At 41.4% G+C, this 21,536-nt stretch overlaps 1 protein-coding gene across 1 annotated transcript; it reads left to right on the top strand.

Moving 5' to 3' along the window:
- The first annotated feature begins 6,624 nt into the window (after positions 1-6,624).
- Positions 6,625-20,175, top strand: wdr1 (WD repeat domain 1). The gene is made up of 15 exons (XM_056273539.1): positions 6,625-6,905; positions 7,469-7,590; positions 7,707-7,797; positions 7,890-8,037; positions 9,379-9,559; positions 10,613-10,690; positions 11,237-11,317; positions 11,522-11,755; positions 13,819-13,906; positions 15,004-15,160; positions 16,600-16,687; positions 16,828-16,938; positions 17,176-17,349; positions 17,537-17,681; positions 19,263-20,175. Exons 1-15 carry the CDS (start codon positions 6,890-6,892, stop codon positions 19,367-19,369), a joined length of 1,821 nt encoding a protein of 606 aa, XP_056129514.1. The 5' UTR covers positions 6,625-6,889; the 3' UTR covers positions 19,370-20,175.
- Positions 20,176-21,536: the final 1,361 nt, after the last annotated feature.

Below are 21,536 nucleotides of genomic sequence, written 5' to 3'. Positions count from 1 at the left end.
ACCCCCCCCCCATTTTCTCCCCAATTGTACTTGGCCAATTACCCCCATTCATCTGAGCCGTCCCGGTCGTTGCTCCACCCCCTCTGCCGATCCGGGGAGGGCTGAAGACTACCACATGCCCCCTCCGATACATGTGGAGTCGCCAGCCGCTGTGTGTGTTGGGGGAGACTGGTATTCAGCCTTGGTGTCCAAGTAGGTCTACTCTGTTTTGTTTTGTTTTGTTTTGGGGTTTTTTTTTAATTAAATTCTGTGACCATTTGTTGATTTTGGATGATTTGTCACATTCACTCCTCTCTTACCTTAAACAGGGTTTGTATCAAACAGAGGTAAACCCCAACCGCCACTCCCATCATACTCTCACCTGGGTCTGTATCCTACCCCAATAGTACCCATTAGTCTTACATACATGCATACATACATCCATATATGTATGTATTTCAGCTTTGTTTTCACCCTAACCAGGGTTCATATTCACCTTTTTAATATTTGTTGGTCTATATTTTGTCTGATATAAACATAATTTTATCTTAAATGCATGTTTCTTGTTTGATGTATACATTTGTATATCTATCTGTAAATTCTAAAAATAAGATAAAAAAAAGCACAGACTGTCTCCGTCCAAAATGTTTCCATCTTCAACCCTATATGTAACCTTCACCCCAAAACCCTTAAAACGTCGCATTTATATGACAGCAAATACATGTTTCCATGAATATTGGCATGCACGCAGATACTGGTGTTTCATGTGTGATGCGACAGGACTATTGTATTAAATAGTTGTAGAAAATTGTCCCACTTGACATGTTCAGCAGAAGTGGAGCAACTCTAAAAAATGCTATTTTCAAGAAAAATAAAGATGTTAATGTACAAATGGCTTTGTACAATAATTGTTAGGCTAGAGGTGACCAGTTTATATTTACCTAAAACCCTTTCATTTGTCAGTCCAATTTCCTGAACTCTCGTTCAGAGGCCTCTCTCTGAATGTTGACCAAAGCCATGATAATCATATCACAGTGATAGCATTCATTTAATGAGAAGTACTGTTGTGGCTGGTAAGTATTTAGAATGAAAAGAAAATCCCTTTACCGTTTCTCACCAAATAGCAAAAAAAGGCAATGCTAAATTGAATCACTTTGATGATATCACTCTTTGACTGATTGATTGATTGATTGATTGATTTATTGAATCTAAATTTCATTATCAGTTTGGACTGATCCATTTTTCTTAATGTCTAGAAAATCCATCCATCCATCCAGCCATTATCCAAACCGCTTATCCTGCTCTCAGGGATGCTGGAGCCTATCCTAGCAGTCATTGGACAGCAGGTGGGGATACACCTTGGACAGGCCGCCAGTCCATCACAGGGAGGAGACACACACACACACACACACACACACACACACACACACACACACACACACACACACACACACACACACACACACACCTAGGGACAATTTAGTACAGCCGATTCACCTGACCTACATGTCTTTGGATTGTGGCGAGAACCCGGAGGAAACCCACACAGACACGGGGAAAACATGCAAACTCCACACAAAGGATGACCCAAGATGACCCCCAAGGTTGGACTACCCCGGGGCTCGAACCCAGCAACTTCTTGCTGTGAGGTGACCGCGTTAACCACTGTGCCACCATGCCGCCTGTCAAGGAAATCTTAGGTTTTATTTTGCAATCATTTTAGAACCACAGGAATAGATATATAATAAGAAACCAGTCTATTTAGAAAGGGGTAAGCTGCATATACATGGTAGGAATCTTCCTTTGGTCTTGTCAGAAGCAAATTAGGATCATTTGCAGAAAGACATGTGCCTTGTGCTTTTGGGCAAAATGTGGCAGGTAGCATACTGTGTAAATAATATATATGTAAATAAAAATGTAGATAATATATATCTTAATGTGCTTAATGTAGCTACAACTTGCCCACGGCTTGCTTCCTGCTTGACACCTAACCACCAGTCGTCCTGGGCCAAAGTGGTGTTTCGCAGTTGTAAGAGAGACTCAGACGGAGCTGCCTCCCACCCTCGCCTAAGCCTCTCCAACCGCTACATGACACTGTCTGATGACACCCCGGTCCACCCAGCCGATGCTCCTCATCTGAACCCCTCTCCTACAATGATGTTTGCCGACAACGCAGCTTCCCCACCTCCTGTGGCTAGCAATGTTCAGGTGGCTTGCCGCTCCACTGTAGAGCCAAATCATTGGCCCTCATCCTGGTCAATGACTTCTCGTCATCAGACTCTGATAGAGGCCGTACCTTGCCCTGAGTTGGCAGGGAATCCCTCTCGCAAGTCTGTTGTCGCTGCCTCGTCACCACACTTGCCAGCCCAGACGCCCCTTCATCACCCAGCAATATCAAAACAGCCTGCGGAAACAGATTATGCACTCTCCAGCCTTAAGAGCCCAAAGCAGTCAGCTCCTCATTCCCTCTTCTCCCCAACTACATTAATAGTGGGGGATTCCATAATCAGGAACACCCGTTTCATTAATGCAGATACACAGTTTCCCTGGAGCCACAGTCCCCGTCATCCTGGCTAAGCTCCCGGGGCTGCTTAGCTCGCTCCCATCCTCTATCGACCGAGTGATAGCACATGCGGGGACAAACGATGCAGCTTGTCAACAGTCTGAACTAATTAAATAGGATTTTAGCAACCTATTTAACTTTTTAAGTTCTTCTGGAAAATCTATTTTTAATTCCGATCCTATTCCCACAGCAGTCCGTGGAGTAGGGCACTTTAGCAGAACCCTCAGCCTCCACACTTGGCTCCAGTCCACCTGCAGAGCTCATAATTTGGGCTTTATCGGTCATTTTGATTTGTTTTGGGGACGCTTTTCCTTTTTTAAAAGAGACGGTTTCCACCCCAACAAGCTGGGTAGCCGCATGTTAGCAACACATTTTCATTATGCCGTGTAGTCCTGCATTCATGAATGGCTATTTATACTCCACACAGCCCCCCAGTTACCCCCAAGTTAAAGTTACATCCATAGGTGTAGATAAAAAAAACAAAAACCTTTGTTACATAAAACATGATGTCTCCAGTTCATTATTGCCTGTTGCCCTGTGTAATCCGGTTCTTCTAAAGGTTAGTTCTCTCTCATCCCATGGCTCTTACAATATCCTGTTAGGAGTAGGCCAAGATTTAATACCCACTACCCTTTGCATTATGTGTCTTCAACTGTCAGGGCAGATAATTTGATTACAGTCTACTGTAGTGATTCCAGTCCAACTAAGCATCTTATTCTAGTTGGTTTTGATCTTTTAAACTCCCAGTCCATGTCAAATAAATCTTTCATTCTCAGTGATTTAATTACTTCCGTCAACCACAACGTTCTATTTCTTACTACTACTACTATTATTATTACTGAGACCTGGCTTAAACCCGGGGAGTGCTCCCCTCTAGTGGAGCTCTGCCCACCCAGCTATTATTTTCTGAATGTAACCAGGTTAACAGGTCATGATGTAGGTATAGTAGCTGCTTTTAAGAACCATTACAATTGTATTCCCTTTACCTTTGGTTCTTTTACCAGTTTTGAAATCTAAACTTTTAAAATTGTGTGTGATAACCCACTTTACTGTGTAATAATTTATGGACCCCCGAATTCATTAATGAATTCTCTGAGGTATTATCCTCTCTTGTTCTTAAATTTGATAGGGCCATTATAGTTGGTGATTTTAACATTCATATTGATCCTTTTAACTCATTTGTCATAGATTTTTAAACATTTCTAAATCTTTTAACCTTGTGCAGCATGTCACTGGCCCCACACATAACCATGGGCACACCCTTGATTTAGATTTCACCCTGAACATGTCTCTTAATTCCCTGAATAAGATTGATTTTTTTTCTCTGACCATAAATGTATTACCTTTGGTGTTTCTTTACCACCTACTGCAATACCCCAGAAATGTATAATTCACTCTCACATCTTTAATAAGCAGTCAGCAGCCATGTTTTCTAGTTACTTTTCCAGTCTGGCGAGCTGCCCTCCTCACTTCGCCAACATTAATGACCAAGTTAGTTGGTTTAATGACTTGTGTACAACTGCCCTTGATTTTTCGGCTCCATATACTTCCAGGCCTGTCCCAGTTATTAACACAACCCCTTGGATCAATGAAAACATCTCTCAAAAAAGATGGGAATATAGGAAGGCTGAACACAGATGGGAAAAAAAATCTACTCTTGAAGTTCACCAGCTCCATATGAAGGAGTTATTCCCGAATTTGAATCAAACTATTAAAGATTTGAGAGCTGCTTACTTCTCTGACTTGATTGATGGTAATAAACATAACCCTAGGTTTCTGTTTAGTACCATGAATCAGCTTGTGAATCCCTTTCTTCTTGCCATTTCTGCCTCTTTTGCTAATGACTGAAAATGTCTTGTCTTTCTTTGTTGACAAAATCGATGGTCTAAGGTCCAATTTTACCCCCACCCACCCCTTTCAGCCATCCGATTTTAATGTTGGAATTTGCTCTCATTTCTCTGCAGTTCCTTGTAAATGATCTAACCCTTATGCGCCCCTCCTTCAGTCCCTGTGATATAGTTCCGACAAAATGTTTAAAATCCATCCTCCCTGGCCTAGGTCCCAGCCCACTCGCTATCAAGTGCTCACTCACATCTGGGTCCGTATCTGACTCTTTTAAAATTGCCTGTGTTCAGTCTCCCCTCAAAAAACCCTCTCTTGATCCAGCAAGGGTAGAGAATTATAGATCGATTTCCAAACGTTCTTTTTTTATCCAAAATCCTTGAAAAAATTGTTGCAGACCAAATCCTGCAGCTGACTGAGGGTCATAACATTTTCGATAAAATTCAATCCGGCAAGTATAGTGCTGAGAGTCTCCAATGACATTCTTATGCATGCTGATAAAGGTGAATACTCTATTCTTATTCTTCTAGATTTAACCGCTGCCTTTGATGCCACCGATCATGCCATCTTGCTTGATATGATGGAGAACTTGTTGGTATTTCTGGTACAGCGTTAGATTGGTTTCACTCTCACCTGATTAATAGATATTCTAATGTTTGTATTAACAATCATGTATCCTTGTCAGATCGCCGCCTGTGTGGAGTCCCTCAGGGGTCTGTTCTTGTGCCAATCCTCTTCTCTTTATACATGCTTCCTCTGGGTCATTTGTTTAGTCACTTTCAAGACATGCCATACCACTGTTATGCCGATGATACTCAGATCTATTTCTCTGCCAAACCCAATAACCTGAATCAACCGTCCTCCGTCTATGATTGCTTAGCTGCCACGAAAGACCGGATGTCCCTTAATTTCCTCCATCTAAACCCTGGTAAAACTGAAGTTCTCTTAATTGGCCCTGAGAACTTTGCCACTGCAATTGTTCAGTTTATCGGTCCACTTCATTTAAACATCAAACCTACTGCTAAAAATCTTGGTATAATCTTTGACCAGAATATGTCTTCTGATTGCCATATTACTAAATTTGTCCAATCCTGTTTTGTTCAGCTAAGAAATATTGCAAATATCAGAAATATTTTGTCTTTTAAGGATAACGAAATATTAATTCACACTTTCATTTTCTCCCATCTAGGTTACTGCAACCCCCCCTACTCTTGCCTCAACCAAGCTACTTTAAATCATCTAGTTGGTTCAGAATGCAGCTGCCAGACTACTAACTAGAACCAGCCGTAGGTCTCATATTACCCCTATTCTTGCATCCCTCCATTGGCTTCCCTAAAATTCAGACTAATCCATAAGATCTTATTGATTACTGATTAATCAATAAGATCTTATTGATTACATTTAAAGTACTGCATGATCTTGCCCCCAGTTACATTTCTGATCTCATTCTTCATTCCACTTCCCGACCATTCTGATCCTCAAACCTCAGTCTTTTATCCATCCCCCACCCCAACTGCAAAACAAAAGGTGACCGCGTCTTTAGTTTTAGGCCTAAGCCTCTGGAATAATCTTCCCCAAATCCATTAGATGCGCTGAATTTTTGGACTGTTTTAAGCAGCTTCTAAAAATCAATCTTTTCAGGAAAGTCTTTTTATAGATCCGCATCCCTGCCTTCTGTTTTCGCTCACTTTTAGCTTGGTCTGTTACTCCCTGTGCCCTGTTTTATATTCATTCAATTTATTTTATGTATTTACTAGTATTTTTCTGGATTGAATGTAAAGCACTTTGTGTGTTCTTTTACTTACTTACATTATGCAGTTATTGAATAGTCATTGTTTATAATTTGCCAACTTGGCAGTCTTCTGTCATCAACCACACCAAGTTGCATGACTTTAACCAGTTTTAGTGAAGACTCATAAAAAAAACAAAAGCAAAACAGTTTGTTAACCTGGCAATCGTTTTACAGGACACATGAGCGCTCATTAACACATGGAGTGAAATCCACTACTCCCGCTCTTTTCCTTTGTAAAAATGCAGTCATGAACAAAACAAGCGGGCGATGTACAAGTCAATCTGAGCTCTGAAAGAGAAGTAGATAACCTTCCCGTTCGGGGGAGGGGGGGGAGTCCCCATCGCCCCATCCTATTCTTAGACGGGTTAAAAAGATGCTTTCAATTCATCTCGGCTTACACATTTGGATTTTTACATCATCGGTATAAAAGGAGGATTTGGTCGACGCTGGCGCACAACGGCGTTGAACATGAGTTTGTAGCTGTGGCATCTCGTTAATCAGCCCGTTTAGAGCAGACACCGTTTCCTCGGGGCGCCGCAGGGCCAGTGGCTGACAGCTGCGGCGTAGGAGCCGAGTTGACCATATATGGGCAAAGCCAGGCGTAGGGGAATGCTCCGTTCGCTTCCGTGTTTGTACGATAAGGGAGTCCGCTGCCGGGGTGGGTTAGCTGTTTCATTCAGTTTGGAGGTACAAGCGAAGAAGCAGCAGAAATCATGTCATGTGAATTGAGTAAGTGTGTTAATACGAGATCTCGATTGTCGAAGGAATGTTTGGTGTAACGTTCATTTGGGACGCCCAAATGAGCGAGGGGGCTCGAAACGGCTAACTAGTTAGCCGCGAGACAGCTAGCAAACCTCGCCCATATAGGTTTTTGACATATCAGTGAAAATCTGTGTCAGCGCAAGCAAAGGACTTGTGAAATTACTCTTGGATTTGTCTTTATACAGTCCGTTATTATGTAAAATATTTGGTGAGATGGAAATATAACTCGACACTAGCTGTTGATGAAGCTGCTAGGTTAGATGGCGTTAGCCAGCTTAGTTTGTGTTGGTTTAGGGGCGAAATATTTGTGCATTTGTTATGACATGTCTCTGGACTAGCTGAACGATTTATTTATTTTTTTGGCAGGAGATACTGGTTCCAAGGCACAAAGTTTGCACCCTTAATACCAAGTTGAAGCCATTAAACCATTTCTAATGGCTAACTGCATTATAGGGTCAAGTCTCGTCGATTTGCCTCAGCATTAGTAAAATGATTTTTTTTTGTGTGTGTGTGTCATTTCTGTTTTGTAGAGCATGTATTCGCCAGTCTCCCGCAGATGGAGAGGGGAGTCGCCAAAGTGCTCGGCGGGGATCCCAAAGGCAACAACTTTCTCTATACCAATGGGAAGAGCGTCATCATCAGGAACATTGAAGTAATTTGGATTTTTTGAACTATCAAAAATGAAATGTATTGCTCGTGTGGCCTGTGTATGATTTAAGAGGAAGTTACCCAGTGACGTGTTCTTAGACATAAAATTATCTCTGACAGAACCCAGCAATAGCAGACATCTACACAGAGCATCCACATCAAGTCACTGTTGCCAAGTACTCTCCCAGTGGATTCTACATTGCCTCTGCAGGTAAGAGACCTACCGTTACACCTGATGTACACATGTCATCAAATTTGCAGTTTCCTATGCCACAATTTCAAATCGTGTTTAAATCTCTTTAGATGTGTCGGGTAAGATCAGAATCTGGGACACTACTCAAAAGGAGCACCTGCTCAAGTACGAGTACCAGCCTTTCTCGGGCATAATCAAGGACATTGCCTGGACGGAGGATAGCAAGAGGATTGCGGTGGTGGGGGAGGGACGAGAGAAGTGAGTCACAAGATTCCCAGATGAAATGAAATGGCATAAATTCGTTTTTCACTGATCATAGTCTAGAAACGGGGGCGTGTGTGTGTGTGTGTGTGTGTGTGTGTGTGTGTGTGTGTGTGTGTGGTGGGGGGGGGCAGACAATCTCCTCACACCAGCAGAGCAAAATCTCCCCAGAGACTCCTGATTTTGGCATTTACTGATTGTTGGTTTGACCGGGCCAACTGTATAAACGCGAATGTCCCCGAGTGATCATGTTTAGAGTGACTGAGTGAACAAGTTACACAACTGGACTGCTGGATCAGGTGACCAAATATGAATTTCGTTATTGGCTGTTGCTCTTTCAAAAATGAATCAGTGCAGCGATTCCAACTCACACCACATTTATTGCACGCTAATGAATGGAATATATTGCTGCTCGTGGACACTACTGAAATGCCAAGAATGGAATATTTTGCTGCTCTTTCCACATCTGGTTATGTACTGTAACAGTCCAGCGTAGGAGAGAAAACGGCTTTCCGTGCACCGAGAGGCATGTGGGAGCGCACAGTTTAAGCACCCCAAATAACGATTACTCTGACAAAGCACTCAGTGTGAGTTCTAGAAAAACAAGACATTCACAGATAGACTCAGATGAAAAAGGGGAGTTGACAGCTAATTAAAATAGATATAATTAAAATTAAATTCTTTTTCAAATCAAACATCCCAAGATATGGTGGAAAGTATTGTTCTTGCAACTGTGTTTATAGCCTTTTTTTCTCTCAGATGTAGCTTAACCATGTCACGTGATCTGCTACTTCAGTACACTTTAACAACAAAATTGTAGATGAACATTTAATATCCAGGAATTCACATTATAGACACTACCACTGACTATCCCTGTAACAAATTGGCCACAATTTCGAACATTTACTACACATGGTCCAGTCATATACTGAGTTTTGATTTAGTCTTGTTTTTGGTCAAATGATATCTCAATAATTGACAAAAAATTGCCCATCAATCTTGCTCATGCAATATGAACTAAGAGCTGTGTATACTGTAAAAGCTGCCATGGTCAGAGTCTGGCTTGTGGGCACCCAAAGCCTTTTACTCCCCACCTAGTTTATTCAATATGTGTATGTCTTGAATAAATGGACATCTAACTACACCATGGAGCCCCATTAGAATAGGGTAAGGGCAACTGTCCATGAAAAGGTTTCAACATGAAGAGCTAATCCTTTGTATAGGTATTGGCTTGGTTTTGGTGTATTTTGCGGTCTTGCTACCAACGTTTAAAAATATTTTTCAGGAAAAGAAAAGTTTATCATGCTCATGAAACTTGTGACTTCCTGCTTACTTCAGGTTTGGAGCAGTGTTCCTGTGGGACTCCGGTTCCTCGGTTGGAGAAATTGTCGGACACTTCAAAGTTATCAACAGTGTAGACATCAAGCAGACACGCCCATACCGCCTTATCACTGGCAGTGATGATACCACTGGTGCCTTCCTTGAAGGGCCCCCCTTCAAGTTCAAATTCACATTAACTGTGAGTTTCAGAGATTTATTTGCATTTCTCTCCCAAACCAATTGACTATGTTTGTGAAATGGTGCTGTGTATAAACAAATGACCTATCTCAAATTATTTTTGGAGCTGACTAAGTAAAGTTGGAACAGTCAAAGGACTGGCCAAAATGTTTTACTAACTGAAGCAAAACTCAGACCAGTCTCAGGCTGTTTACCGAAAGTAGTAGTAGGTTTAATTTTAAAATAATGAGATTGATTTTCAAAATTGGAAACTTTAGTTTGAGGAAGTGCACCCATGCTTTGTGTCCATTATTTTATTTTTAGTACCCCTTAGTCATCTGTGAAGTTTGAGTTTATTCTAGGATATTTAACAGTGCAGCCTTGTTCGTTACCATATTGCTTAAATCACATCCTCTATAAAAACGCTTTGGAATATGTCTTAGTTGCTTTGAGTGTGTCCCTCTACAAACATAAAGCAGGATTTTGAGTGCTTAACCTAAATTTCTGTCTTGCACTCTAAATCTTGACTTCATGCATGTTTGCCTGGCCTTGATTATATAGTGGGCCAGTATAGGTAAATACTTGTGGTTTTGGGCCTGGTACACACATAGGCGCTCATTATTGTAGGTCAAGGCTTTTATGGTTTCGTAGACAATGGGGGTATACAGTAGTCTCCATACCCAAAAGGTGTGGCAATGGGCTACTTATGGTCTACACCACAAGGCCAAATGTATTTTGGTATGGTGTGTATGTTAAGCCAATCACACTCGCCTCGTGAACCAGGCACATATTTCAAATCATGGTGCCTTATTCTGCTCATGACTTCACTGATGCCACAATCCCTTTCATGGGTAGTGCAGTCGGCTGTACATGTTGTGTAATTTAATTGATGCAATGAGGGATACTGCTTGTGTAGTTTTTATAACTTTCGTACATTTCTATGTAGTTGAAATTTCCAATTCAGCAGCAGACATCTTAGCAACTGTATTTGATTCGATTGTCTCAAATGTTTCTGTTAGGTTAATTTTTGACTTTTTTTTTTCCTTTTCCCATCTCCTTGCTCCTTCCTCCAAAGGGCCACAACCGTTTTGTCAACTGTGTCCGATTCTCACCAGATGGAAATCGCTTTGCCACAGCCAGTGCTGATGGGCAGGTCAGTATATGGTCACAGCCAGGAACAGATCATAAGAGAATCCAGACTTTGACTAGTGTTATCCTATTTGATGTATAAACTCTTAACTGTGACCAGTGTTCCATTTTTACATATAAACCCTCAACTAGGATCAGTTCCCTAGAAGGAAACTGTTTTGTTTTTTGTTTGTGAATTAGCATGCTGAATTTAATATACGGGAGGAATGGGGATGTAGGGTTGGTGGTTGTGTCAGGAAGGGCATCTGATGTAAAATTTTGCCAAATCATGCGGATTGACAAGGTCATACCGGATCGGTCGAGGCTCCATGCAGGATTAGTCAAGGCCCGGGTTGACAATGGCTGCCATTGGTGCTGTGCCCTCACAGGGTGCCGATGGAAACTGTAAAACCCATTGTGGCGACCCCTGAGAAACGGGGAACAAGCTGAAAAGAAGGAGGAGGAGGAATGGGGCTGTAGTAATGTTTCAGTTCCTCCAACAAACTTGTAAACAATTAAGATCATAGACGTCAAAGCTATCACATGTTCCAAACTGGTATTCTTTCCACAGATCCTCTTGTATGAAGGAAAAACAGGTGAAAAGATTGGCTCACTAGGTGGAGAGAAAGCTCATGATGGTGGCATCTATGCTGTAAGTGGAGCTTAATAAATGCATGTAAAATATGACTTTATAGGTGGAAAGTCATAAAGGACATGACAACAATATTGTATTTGAACAGTGTTCTTGTACCATTTTAGGATTATTCCCACTTTGGTTTCTGAACTTCTCCAGCTACAGTCTGGAGAGGAGATACAGGTTGGTGAATCATTAAGTTCTCGTTGATTCCCCCTACAGGTGAGCTGGAGCCCTGACAGCTCCCAGCTGATCTCTGCCTCGGGGGATAAGACGGTGAAGCTATGGGATGTTGGCTCAGGCACGGCTGTAACCACTTTCAATATGGGCACTGATGTCGTGGACCAGCAGCTGGGCTGCCTATGGCAGAAAGACCACCTCCTCAGCATTTCCTTGTCAGGAAATATCAATTACCTGGACAAGAACAACCCTGACCGGCCTCTACGCACCATCAAGGTCAGCCTGTGAGGGTAGACTGCTTCTGTATATTAAGAACCTTTCTCGTAACTAACTTGCTGCAATTCCTTTTGTTGGAGCCAGTATGTTCATCTACAAAGATGGTTTACCTGAACAAGATTCACCACTTGTTTTCTCTTCCATTGTTTAAAAACATTTTGACTCTACAACTGTGAATCCTGACCTTTTTTAGGTTTGAGGAGATGCTTTTTTTCAAATACACAAGTTCTCTTTAATAAGGCCACTTGAGGGTCAACCTATATATATATATACACACACACACACACATAGATTTTTTTTTTTTAGTAGCCAGCATGAAGCTAAATAATACTGATTTGTCATGTTGGTTGAATAGGATGCAACTTAATAAATAATACTGATTTGTCATGTTGGTTGAATAGGATGCAACTTAATAAATAATACTGATTTGTCATGTTGGTTGAATAGGATGCAATTTAAAACCCACCTTTCAACACATATGTTTGACATGATGTCATTCATAGAATAAGGAAGTAAAGCTCTATTTTCTAAAAATGTCATTTAATTGCATTTGATACATTTTCTATCTAGTGTAGACAGAGGCATGACCTTCCATTTTGAAAACAAGACTCGGTCAAAACCTAGCATATTGTCTGGACTGTGTCTGGTCAGCGTTGGGAATTGTGGCCAATTTGTTACAGGGATAGTCAGTGATAGTGTCTATAATATGAAATCTTGGATATCAAATGTTCATTTGCAATATTCTGTAGTGGTCCCAGCAGTATCTGTTGTTAAAGTGTACTGAAGTAGCATATCATATGACTTGGTTAAGCAATGTTCAATACAATAGTTCCGTGTTTACCAGTGACATCTTTGGTCAGCTGCCCAATCATGTAAATTCAGTGACGTTGTTGATCACCTGATGTAGCGGCCCAATCGTGTGACTTGTTCAAGCAGTCATCTAATGCCTTGATTCCACTTGGCATGGCACGGGAAGTGTTTCAGAATGGGGCGTTTTGCCTGCCGGATTTTGTTGACTTGGTAATTTTTCCTTGATTTTTGGGTTTCTAGCATGGGTAAGCAGGCTATGTAGTTAAATGGTTTCTCTTTTTAGTCTGCTTTAATTATGTTTATTGTTATTTCCAGCATCTGGCCTGGTGTCACACGTTATGATGTAATGTTGATGTGATCTAATCTACGATCAGGAGTCAGCACAGGGTGTTTTCTTTTGAAAATTGACCAGATGCTCTGCCGTTGCTCTATGTCATTCCTATGTCTGACTTTCTGCCTGGCTCGATATGCTCTGTGCAGCTTGACCACGAATGTCTGTCACTGATAATGTTAGGGTGACTGAAAGAACAAGTTGAGAACAAGCCATAGCATGATCACTGACCGACATTGGCGGTTGTCGGGCTGGCCGGCCGACCAATCGTAACTTCAGTGACATCGTTGGTCACCTGATTCAGCAGCCCAATCTTGTCAAACATGATCATTCAGTCAGTCAGTCTGTCAGTCAACAACATTAGTGTTTCTAGAGCTGGCCCGCTGGTCCAGTCCAGCCAAAAAAGTTGCTTTAGCCCCCACCCTTCAAAATATCTGAAAATCCACATCCACTTTATATTCTTGGACATTCCACATCCGTCAATCTTGAGACCTACTGCAAATTATTTGAAGCTCATTCTTCACGATAGATGGTGTTTTGGGTAGAAAGTAAGGATGTTGTAGAAGTGGTTCTTTCAGAAACTTGCAAAGTCATACTGGAAGAGTTTTTCTTCTTTTGGAATTGCAACATTGCCTTTTTTTATTGTCTTTACGCATACTCAATAATCCAGATAAGGAAATCAGAGAAAGGTGAATCGGTTCATCTGGGCACTTTTATTGAGAGAAACGTTTCATAAACGTTTCTCTCAATAAATGTTGTGTCCAGATCAACTGATTAATCTTTGTGATTGCCCATTACTCAAATACTTTACTGCTATTTTGCTGCTGTTTATTTCTGTTCAGTATAACGCTACAAAAATGGGAAGCTCTTGGTCTTACCTGTCACTTTGAAAAACTAAGGCAAGTTATTGTTCATCCTACAGGGTCACAGCAAGTCAATCCACTCTGTAACGGTTCATAAAAGTGAAGGAAAGACATGCATCTACTCTGGGAGTCATGATGGACACATCAATATCCTTTTATTGTTTAGGTAGTAATGACAATGTATGATTACAAGGGCTATTGAATTGCATGAAAGGTAAGTAAGTGTACTACTTTTTCAAAGAATACCACCATCTTTTTACAGGCACTTTGACAGGCCTAGCACCATTGACAATGTAAAAGCAGCACTTTAGGGTGTTTTCATACCTATCGTCTATTTGCTTTGGTATGACTCAGTTGATGAGTTTCTACTTTGTTGCATTTTCCCTTTGGTTTGGTTTCACATGGCAAAATTTCAAGTGGACAAAATGTATCAACAAAAGCCATATGGGAGCTGACACTCCATTCATTGGTCAGAAATCTCATGGGGTGGGCGGGTGGAGAAAGAGTTTGTTTGTTTTTCTTCCGGGATAGCTATCCAAAATGGACCATCAACAGAATTGGCATTCGTTCATAATTGCGGTCATCATTTGGGCCATATACCAAGCCAAAATATGTGAGTAGAATGGTACATTTGAACGCACTTCAAGGCAACGTCTAGAGAATAATTTGCTACTTCATATTACGCAAAGATGTGCTGCCTTGAGTCAGCAATTTTGTGTTGACAAAGCTCATCCTCAGCCCATAATGTACAGCGCAGCTGGCAATGGGAGCTGGTTTAATCCAAAAAAATGCACACTGCTTCCTGCAGTTGGGTCAGATCTAGATTGGACCATGTTCATACCACAAACAAACCATACTAGAGTTCGTTTGTAACCACACCGAGCCCACCTCTTCAACAAGGTCTCGGTCCGGTTGTTTTTCTGCACCCAAGTGCAATTGCTGTGTTCACACCTGCCCAAACAAACCGAACCAAGGGGGTGAATGCTCTAGGGTTTGATTAATACGGACCAAATAGCCTAGGTGTGAAAGCACTCTTAATCTCATCTTCAAATACATAATTAAATAATGGGACACTTTCTGGCAGAACATTTCCTCTCAGAAGCAAGCCGCTTCATAAGGAGGATAAGGTTCATATTGGAGGGGGTATTTGTAATGTTGTGCTCATAAACTTGGAGATTCAGTTTTAACCGGATATATTTCCTGTCCATCTGTATAATGGAACTGTCCCTTAACCCTGTTCTCACGTTACTGGGATGCAGACACAGGTGACAACGATAACTTCCTGGGCAAGGGGCACAGCAATCAGGTGAACAAGATGGTGGTGGATGAAGTGGGCCAACTGGTCAGCTGCAGCATGGACGATACAGTGCGCTTCACAAACCTGAGCAAGAATGAGTACAGGTGGGGCCATTGCGCAAAGTCTCAGGCAACCATTGATGCGGACTTAAAGGGAAATTATTTGATTGGTATGAAAACTTGTGGATGTCATGTGTATGATCAAAAAAATGATCTATATTCCTCCAGCTTAAGCTACTGGGCTGGATGGGTTTGGGTAGTGATTTTAGCTCAGCAAAAATGGCCTTCCCTTCCCCGCTTTTGGTATTGGCTTGCAATCCATTAAGTCATGCAAAACTGCACATCTTGTCATTCTTATGCTTATTAGTATATTTAATAACTTGCTTTTGCTCTTGCTCAAAATTAACAGTGTCGTGTCATTCCAGGGCCCTTTTTGTTTTGTTTTAAATTTCAAATTTGACTAGGGACAATTTTAAAATTACAATGGACGAAAGAAAATTCCTCCATCAATAATCCTGATGTCACAAACCAGACAAATGACAAAGAACTGACTTTTTTACTATTGCTTGCAGGTCTTGCTCACCAACATCACTTTCACATCCACTCTGCAGCTGCAGAAACATTCAGTAGTTGTAATACAAATGGTATACAAAAACTATTAGTTATAGCTTTGGGATGATAAAATTTAACTTCAGGACGATTGAGTTGGAGTTTAAAATGGTACCAAGACAGTTGGAGGAAAAATTAATTGACGCTTGATGGCCTTTTTGTAATCGGGCTGAGTGAGTATTGTTGTGTTGGTGCACATTTTTAAAGTAGTCAAAATAATGCGCCATCTTGATTCCCCTTTTAAAATGGAATATGGTCTACCCCCCCCCCCCATACAGATTATAAAGCCTTAAAATTAACTGTAGACTTGCAGGTACAAACTATAGCTAGAATGCATTTTAAAATTCATCGGCTAAACAAGATCCAAGGCTGTTCTGTGTAAAAACCCTGACCTCAATTGATATCCATTTTATTTCTTTTAGCACTGTGCTTCCAAGATGTCAAAACAACCAAGGTCAACAGGAAGCTTCTATTTTTTTGGATGTCTGTTAACTGAGGAGTAAACATGAAGCTGACTTTCTTTTAAGGGGAGCCACCGGGGGAACACATTTTAAATTAAGATGTTTGGTTGAATTTTTTCAGTATTTAGAATATCAAAAAATAATTCCAAATGATAGCCCTACATGTTCTTTTGTTGTCCCCATCAATTTATTTCAGCTAGTTCAAAATTTCCAAACCAATCGGCATTAGAGCGATGGCCGACTAGTGGTCTGAAGCCATATCTTGTCTTAATTGCTTGTGTAAAGCATGGTATGTTTTCATATGCATACTATAATGTCCTAAGTCTGTAGTTGTTTAGAAAGAGAATTGTAACCCCCCACGCCAATAAAAAAAACAACGTTTGTAGTTTATGAAAACGCCAATAAGAACACCAAGATGATTCACCAGTCTTTTGTTTTGTTTTTTAACAAAAGTTACAATTTATGGTTTTGCAGTGCCTCTGATGTGGTGAAAATGGATGTTCAGCCGAAATATGTTGCAGTCGCACCAGGGGGGCTGACACTAGCTGTGTGCATTGAACAGGTAATCCCGTTGCAACAATTATCTGTAAACTCAGTTAACCGACCTTGCTTTCAATGATACAAATCAACAGTTTCCTGTCAGATTTTCTCGTTTGTTACATATATGTATGTGCATAAGTTCCTGTCATCTGGTGTTGCTAGCTGGTCTTGCTGAAGGACAAGAAGAAAGTTTTCACGTTGGACAATTTGGACTATGGTCCAGAGGTTGGAGCAATCCACCCTGGGGGCAGCACTGTTGCTGTAGGGGGAGCAGTAAGTTGACGTCAGACAAGACAGATCATCTCATTTAAACACAAGATGCACTCATTTTATCTGTATCACAGAAATGGAGGGAGGAGTAAATCGCTTGCATGCCATCTCATCAAGTATATTGGCTCAGTTAAATGGCAACACAGGATGCTGTATTGCAAGCATTCCTATCTGACCACAGTGACATTGACTCAATATCATCCATTTTGTGTTGCATCCCTTGCCTTGTCTCCTGCTTAGGATGGGAAGGTCCATCTGTACACCATTAATGGCAACACTTTAAAAGAAGAGGGCCAGACTCTTGAGGCCAAAGGGCCAATCACAGATATAGCCTACTCCAACGATGGTGCTTATCTTGCTGTTACAGATGAGAGGAAAGTTATAACAGTGTTCATCGTGGCAGATGGGTACTCGGTAAATACGCTTCTCTTCCATCTTTTCACCTTAGGAGGCTCTTCAGCCTGTAATGTTTATGAATTAACTGAATTAATTTGCTTAATGTATTTTAGGAAAAAAAACTTGAATAGAGTCATGGGGATTAGTGTAAAAGAAGTTATTTATTTTCTTTTATGTTAACTGTTATTCCCTCTTTTCCTCTTAGGTCAAAAATGAGCATTATGGTCATCATGCAAAAATAATGACCATTGCCTGGTCTCCTGATAATGAACACTTTGCCACTGGTGGGATGGATATGATGGTGATCATCTGGACAGTTGCTGATGCAGATAAAAGGATTAAGATCCAAGGTGGGACAGATAACTTTGCACATTTTTTATCTGGCTATCTACCCATCCATCTCTATCTATATATTGTTTTAAGATGTACTAAATTAGATCATATGGTGTTAATGTTTCAGTAGTGGATCTTGTCCTTACTATGATTAAAATGGGGAAAAAAAATCGAACTTCTAAACTAAGCACCCCCCCCCATAAAAACAAAGGTATAGTTGTGAAGTCATTGTGCTTTAAACATGATTTTCCTGAGCACCTAACAACTAAGGCATGGTTTACACTGCATGCAGAATGGCTGTGGAGCATAGTTCACTCCCAGTTGACACCCATGTTATTTGATCAGTGCGTTTACACCGGCCGCAAAATACATGTGTATTCTGCACTGCATGAAGTATGGTTTTGATGTCTAGTATATTTTTGCTGTGTGTGGCTTTCACAAAACCACATTATTGAAATACGCTTTATAAGCACATATGCATCATATTCAATAACCATATAGACCCAAGCTTCATACTGTACTATCAAGCAGCCTATACTTGTGGTTATTGGCTGTTTATTGCTTACAAGAAGTAGAGCTTGCACATCCAATCTAATCAGGTGCAGGACAAATGGGGCATCAAAATGAAAATGGGTAGCGTCTGTACACTGTACATCTGCCTCCACTGTTTAATAGCAAGAGCAACATTTTTTGGGAATGAAACATTGACCTTGCCATTAAACACAGTGGAAACAGATATACATGTGTGTGCATGAGCGGACTCTACCTTTTTTCATATTGGCTATCTATTACCTATATGGAACCAACGTAAATTAATGGTAACTATAGAGCCAAAATGTCTTGATTCTTGAACCACTTTCCAAATTGAAATGTTTTACACTGAATTATGAATGATGTGTGAAAGTTGGAAATGATGTGTGAAAATAGATGTGTAGTCATTCCAGGTTGTTGCACAGTAGGGTTGGGCGATATCAGTTTTCCTATTGGCAACCACCACTCACTCTGTGATTGCTAATGTGTTCAGGAGACAGATGGACAAGCAGATGTTTCAGCACTCACGATCGCCTTTGGCTGAAAGTTCTGCTTGTCTGTCTGCTGTCACTTAAGAAATAGCAAGTGCATTTTGGTCCATTGAAACAAATGGGAATAACAGAGCTAACCTGCCAGCCTGTCAAATGATCCACATTATCCTAACAAATGTGTGGAGAGGACTGCGCCTTGATTGGTAAACGGGGGCTTGTGTTGTCCGACGTAGGCTACATATCCTGAACGAAGCCCCAGCTGCATGTTCCACTGTGACATGGCACACATGTTGGTTTTACCTCACACGTGATACCTTGAATGTACGAGGATACAGAACCTTGAATAACTAAAGGACTTCAAATTGGCCGGAAAAAAAAACCCCCATCAGCAATGGATTTAGCCCATCGCTGATTCCTGATGTATTCTTATCAGCTCAACCCTATTATAGAGGCATACAGATATTCTGTGCCTGCTCCGTGTTTGGTGTAAACAACAAGCTGCCACTCTGTATGCTGTGTACACCTGATGTAACCGATAAGTGACTAGTTTGTTTTTCCCCTTTTTGATGACTGCAGATGCTCACAGGTTGTACCATGTCAGCAGTCTGTCTTGGGTAGATGAGCACACTCTCGTCACCACTTCCCATGATGCCAGCGTCAAGCAGTGGACTGTTAAATTCTAAGGCCTCGTGCAGACACATCCACATCTCCAGGGACAAGGACTGTTGTAGAACTCACTCTTGTTTTTTTTTCTCTTCCTTTTTATATCTGTGTCTATGAGGTCTCTACTGTCTGCAGTTAAACCCCTCAATTGTAAATTATCAATATGGCAGGGAAAGGCTATTATTAAGAAAGGTATTGGAGGTTTGTCTCTTTATGTTTGTAGTGACGGTTAACGCAGGAGCAAGGTGATGGAAATGCCATGTTAAGTGTTTTACATCTTTTTGAGCTCAATGGAACCAGGTTCACAGCTTACAAACCTTGTAGGCTCAACATTCCATAGGCAAGAGCCTTCTCTCTGTTCAAACTGAAATGCTTGTCTGATTGGGCACAGCACAATATGGGTGAACCAGAAATGTTTTAATAGCTCAGTCTTGTCAAATATTGGAAGTTTTGATTACATTCCTGAAATGTTGAGGAATTGGGCCTAACTGCACCTTAATTCCTTTTTTCTTTCAGTAAAACTGGTAAATGTTCATGTTTCATAGGGGTGGGCATTCTGCTTTTCTCTGCATCTTAAGCTCCATGTTATGTCTGTCATTTGGAGAATATAGTGGTGATCAGGGGCGCAATAATAGGACATTTTAAAAGACAATTAATATAATGTGTATGAAATGCTGTGTATTCAATGACGCTCTGGTAGTTTTGCCATTTTTGTTTCGCCTCACCCTTGTCTTTTTTTTTTTTTTTTTTGGACTCATCACCTTCTTCAAAGAAGGAAATCATTCACAGTTATGACAATAATAAAAACTTTTTATGCATTTTCCCATTCATGTACATGTGTACTCTTGTGAAATGTATATTGCAGTGCAGATTGTCTGGAATTTATTCTCTGAATGAGATGCTACTTTACATGGTTTGTGTACTGATCAGCTTGGGGTAATGAGCAGCACTCCACCCCAACAGTTAGGTGTACATCAAGTGATGAGGGGCCAAGGGAAAAAAATATTGTAATTGCAGTATGATGCTAAGATAAACTACATCAGATAAAATTAAGTCTTTTGAAGTGTTATAGAATAAGATGATGAAAACATTCAAATTGTCAGTGTGAGGGTCTGAACTTAGTCGGAGAGGTTCTTTCTTTTTTTTAACCCCCCGGTGCTTCGGTATGAGGCCACAGAATTGCAAACAGGAAAAAATTTACAAAATTGAACTACTGTAAACAAACAATACAAATATACTTGAAATCACACTGCGTATGAGCCTAAGTGACTGATCATGTAACCAAGTAGTAAACCCATCCATCCTTCCATCCATCCATTATCTTAGCTGCTTATCCTGCTCTCAGGGTCACGGGGATGCTGGAGCCTATTCCAGCAGTCATGGGGCGGCAGGCGGAGAGACACCCTGGACAGGCCGACACACCCACACACATTCATTCCTAGGGACAATTTAGTATGGCCGATTCACCTGACTTGCATGTCTTTGGACTGTGGGAGGAAATCGGAGCCCCCAGAGGAAACCCACGCAGACTCAGGGAGAACATGCAAACTCCACACGGAGGACGACCTGGGATGACCCATCAAGGTTGGACTACCCCGGGGCTCAAACCCAGGACCTTCTTGCTGTGGGGCGACCGCGCTAACCACTGCGCCACCGTGCCGCCTCAAGTACTTAACCTCCAAATCCAAATTCTTTGAAGAGGTACTAAACACTTAAACGTGTTTTTTGAGCTGAAACACACTGGGTTAATATTGACATTTCTGACCAAATTTATAAAAATCGGCATCTCTGGTTGAAAATGGCTCAACATGCCATCTACTTTAAATCAGCCCTGAACCTTGCAAGGCCAAGAGTGGACCAGTTGGGATTTATTACGTCACGAAAAAAAGTTAACGCCCTCTAATCCGAGGCGGGCGACCAATCTCCCCCATCCGTCTGTGTCGCAACGCGCTGGGGCGTCTTCGCGGGGCGGTGCCCGACGCCGTGCCGGGTGGAGGGGACCACGGCGGTGTGCGGCGGCGACTCTGGACTCGCGCCGGGCCCATCTCCCCAACTGCTCCTGCCTCACACATCCACACCCCTCCTCAGTCTTTCCCCTCTCAGCCCCTTGCCCACTTTTGAGCGTTTTTCAAAATTATGCAGCAGGCGACGTTAGGCCTGGGGGAGAAGTTGCACTTTAAAAAGAAG

Source organism: Lampris incognitus, chromosome 2 (assembly GCF_029633865.1).
Source record: "Lampris incognitus isolate fLamInc1 chromosome 2, fLamInc1.hap2, whole genome shotgun sequence".
Classification (NCBI taxonomy): Eukaryota; Metazoa; Chordata; class Actinopteri; order Lampriformes; family Lampridae; genus Lampris; species Lampris incognitus.
Note: the sequence above shows the minus strand (reverse complement) of the source record. Positions and strands in the feature narration are given on the sequence as shown.

Coding starts and splice junctions, on each gene's coding strand:
- wdr1 (XM_056273539.1), top strand. Junction 7,591..7,706: donor TCATCATCAGGAACATTGAA/GTAATTTGGATT, acceptor TATCTCTGACAG/AACCCAGCAATAGCAGACAT. Junction 13,907..15,003: donor GAGTCATGATGGACACATCA/ATATCCTTTTAT, acceptor CCCTGTTCTCAC/GTTACTGGGATGCAGACACA.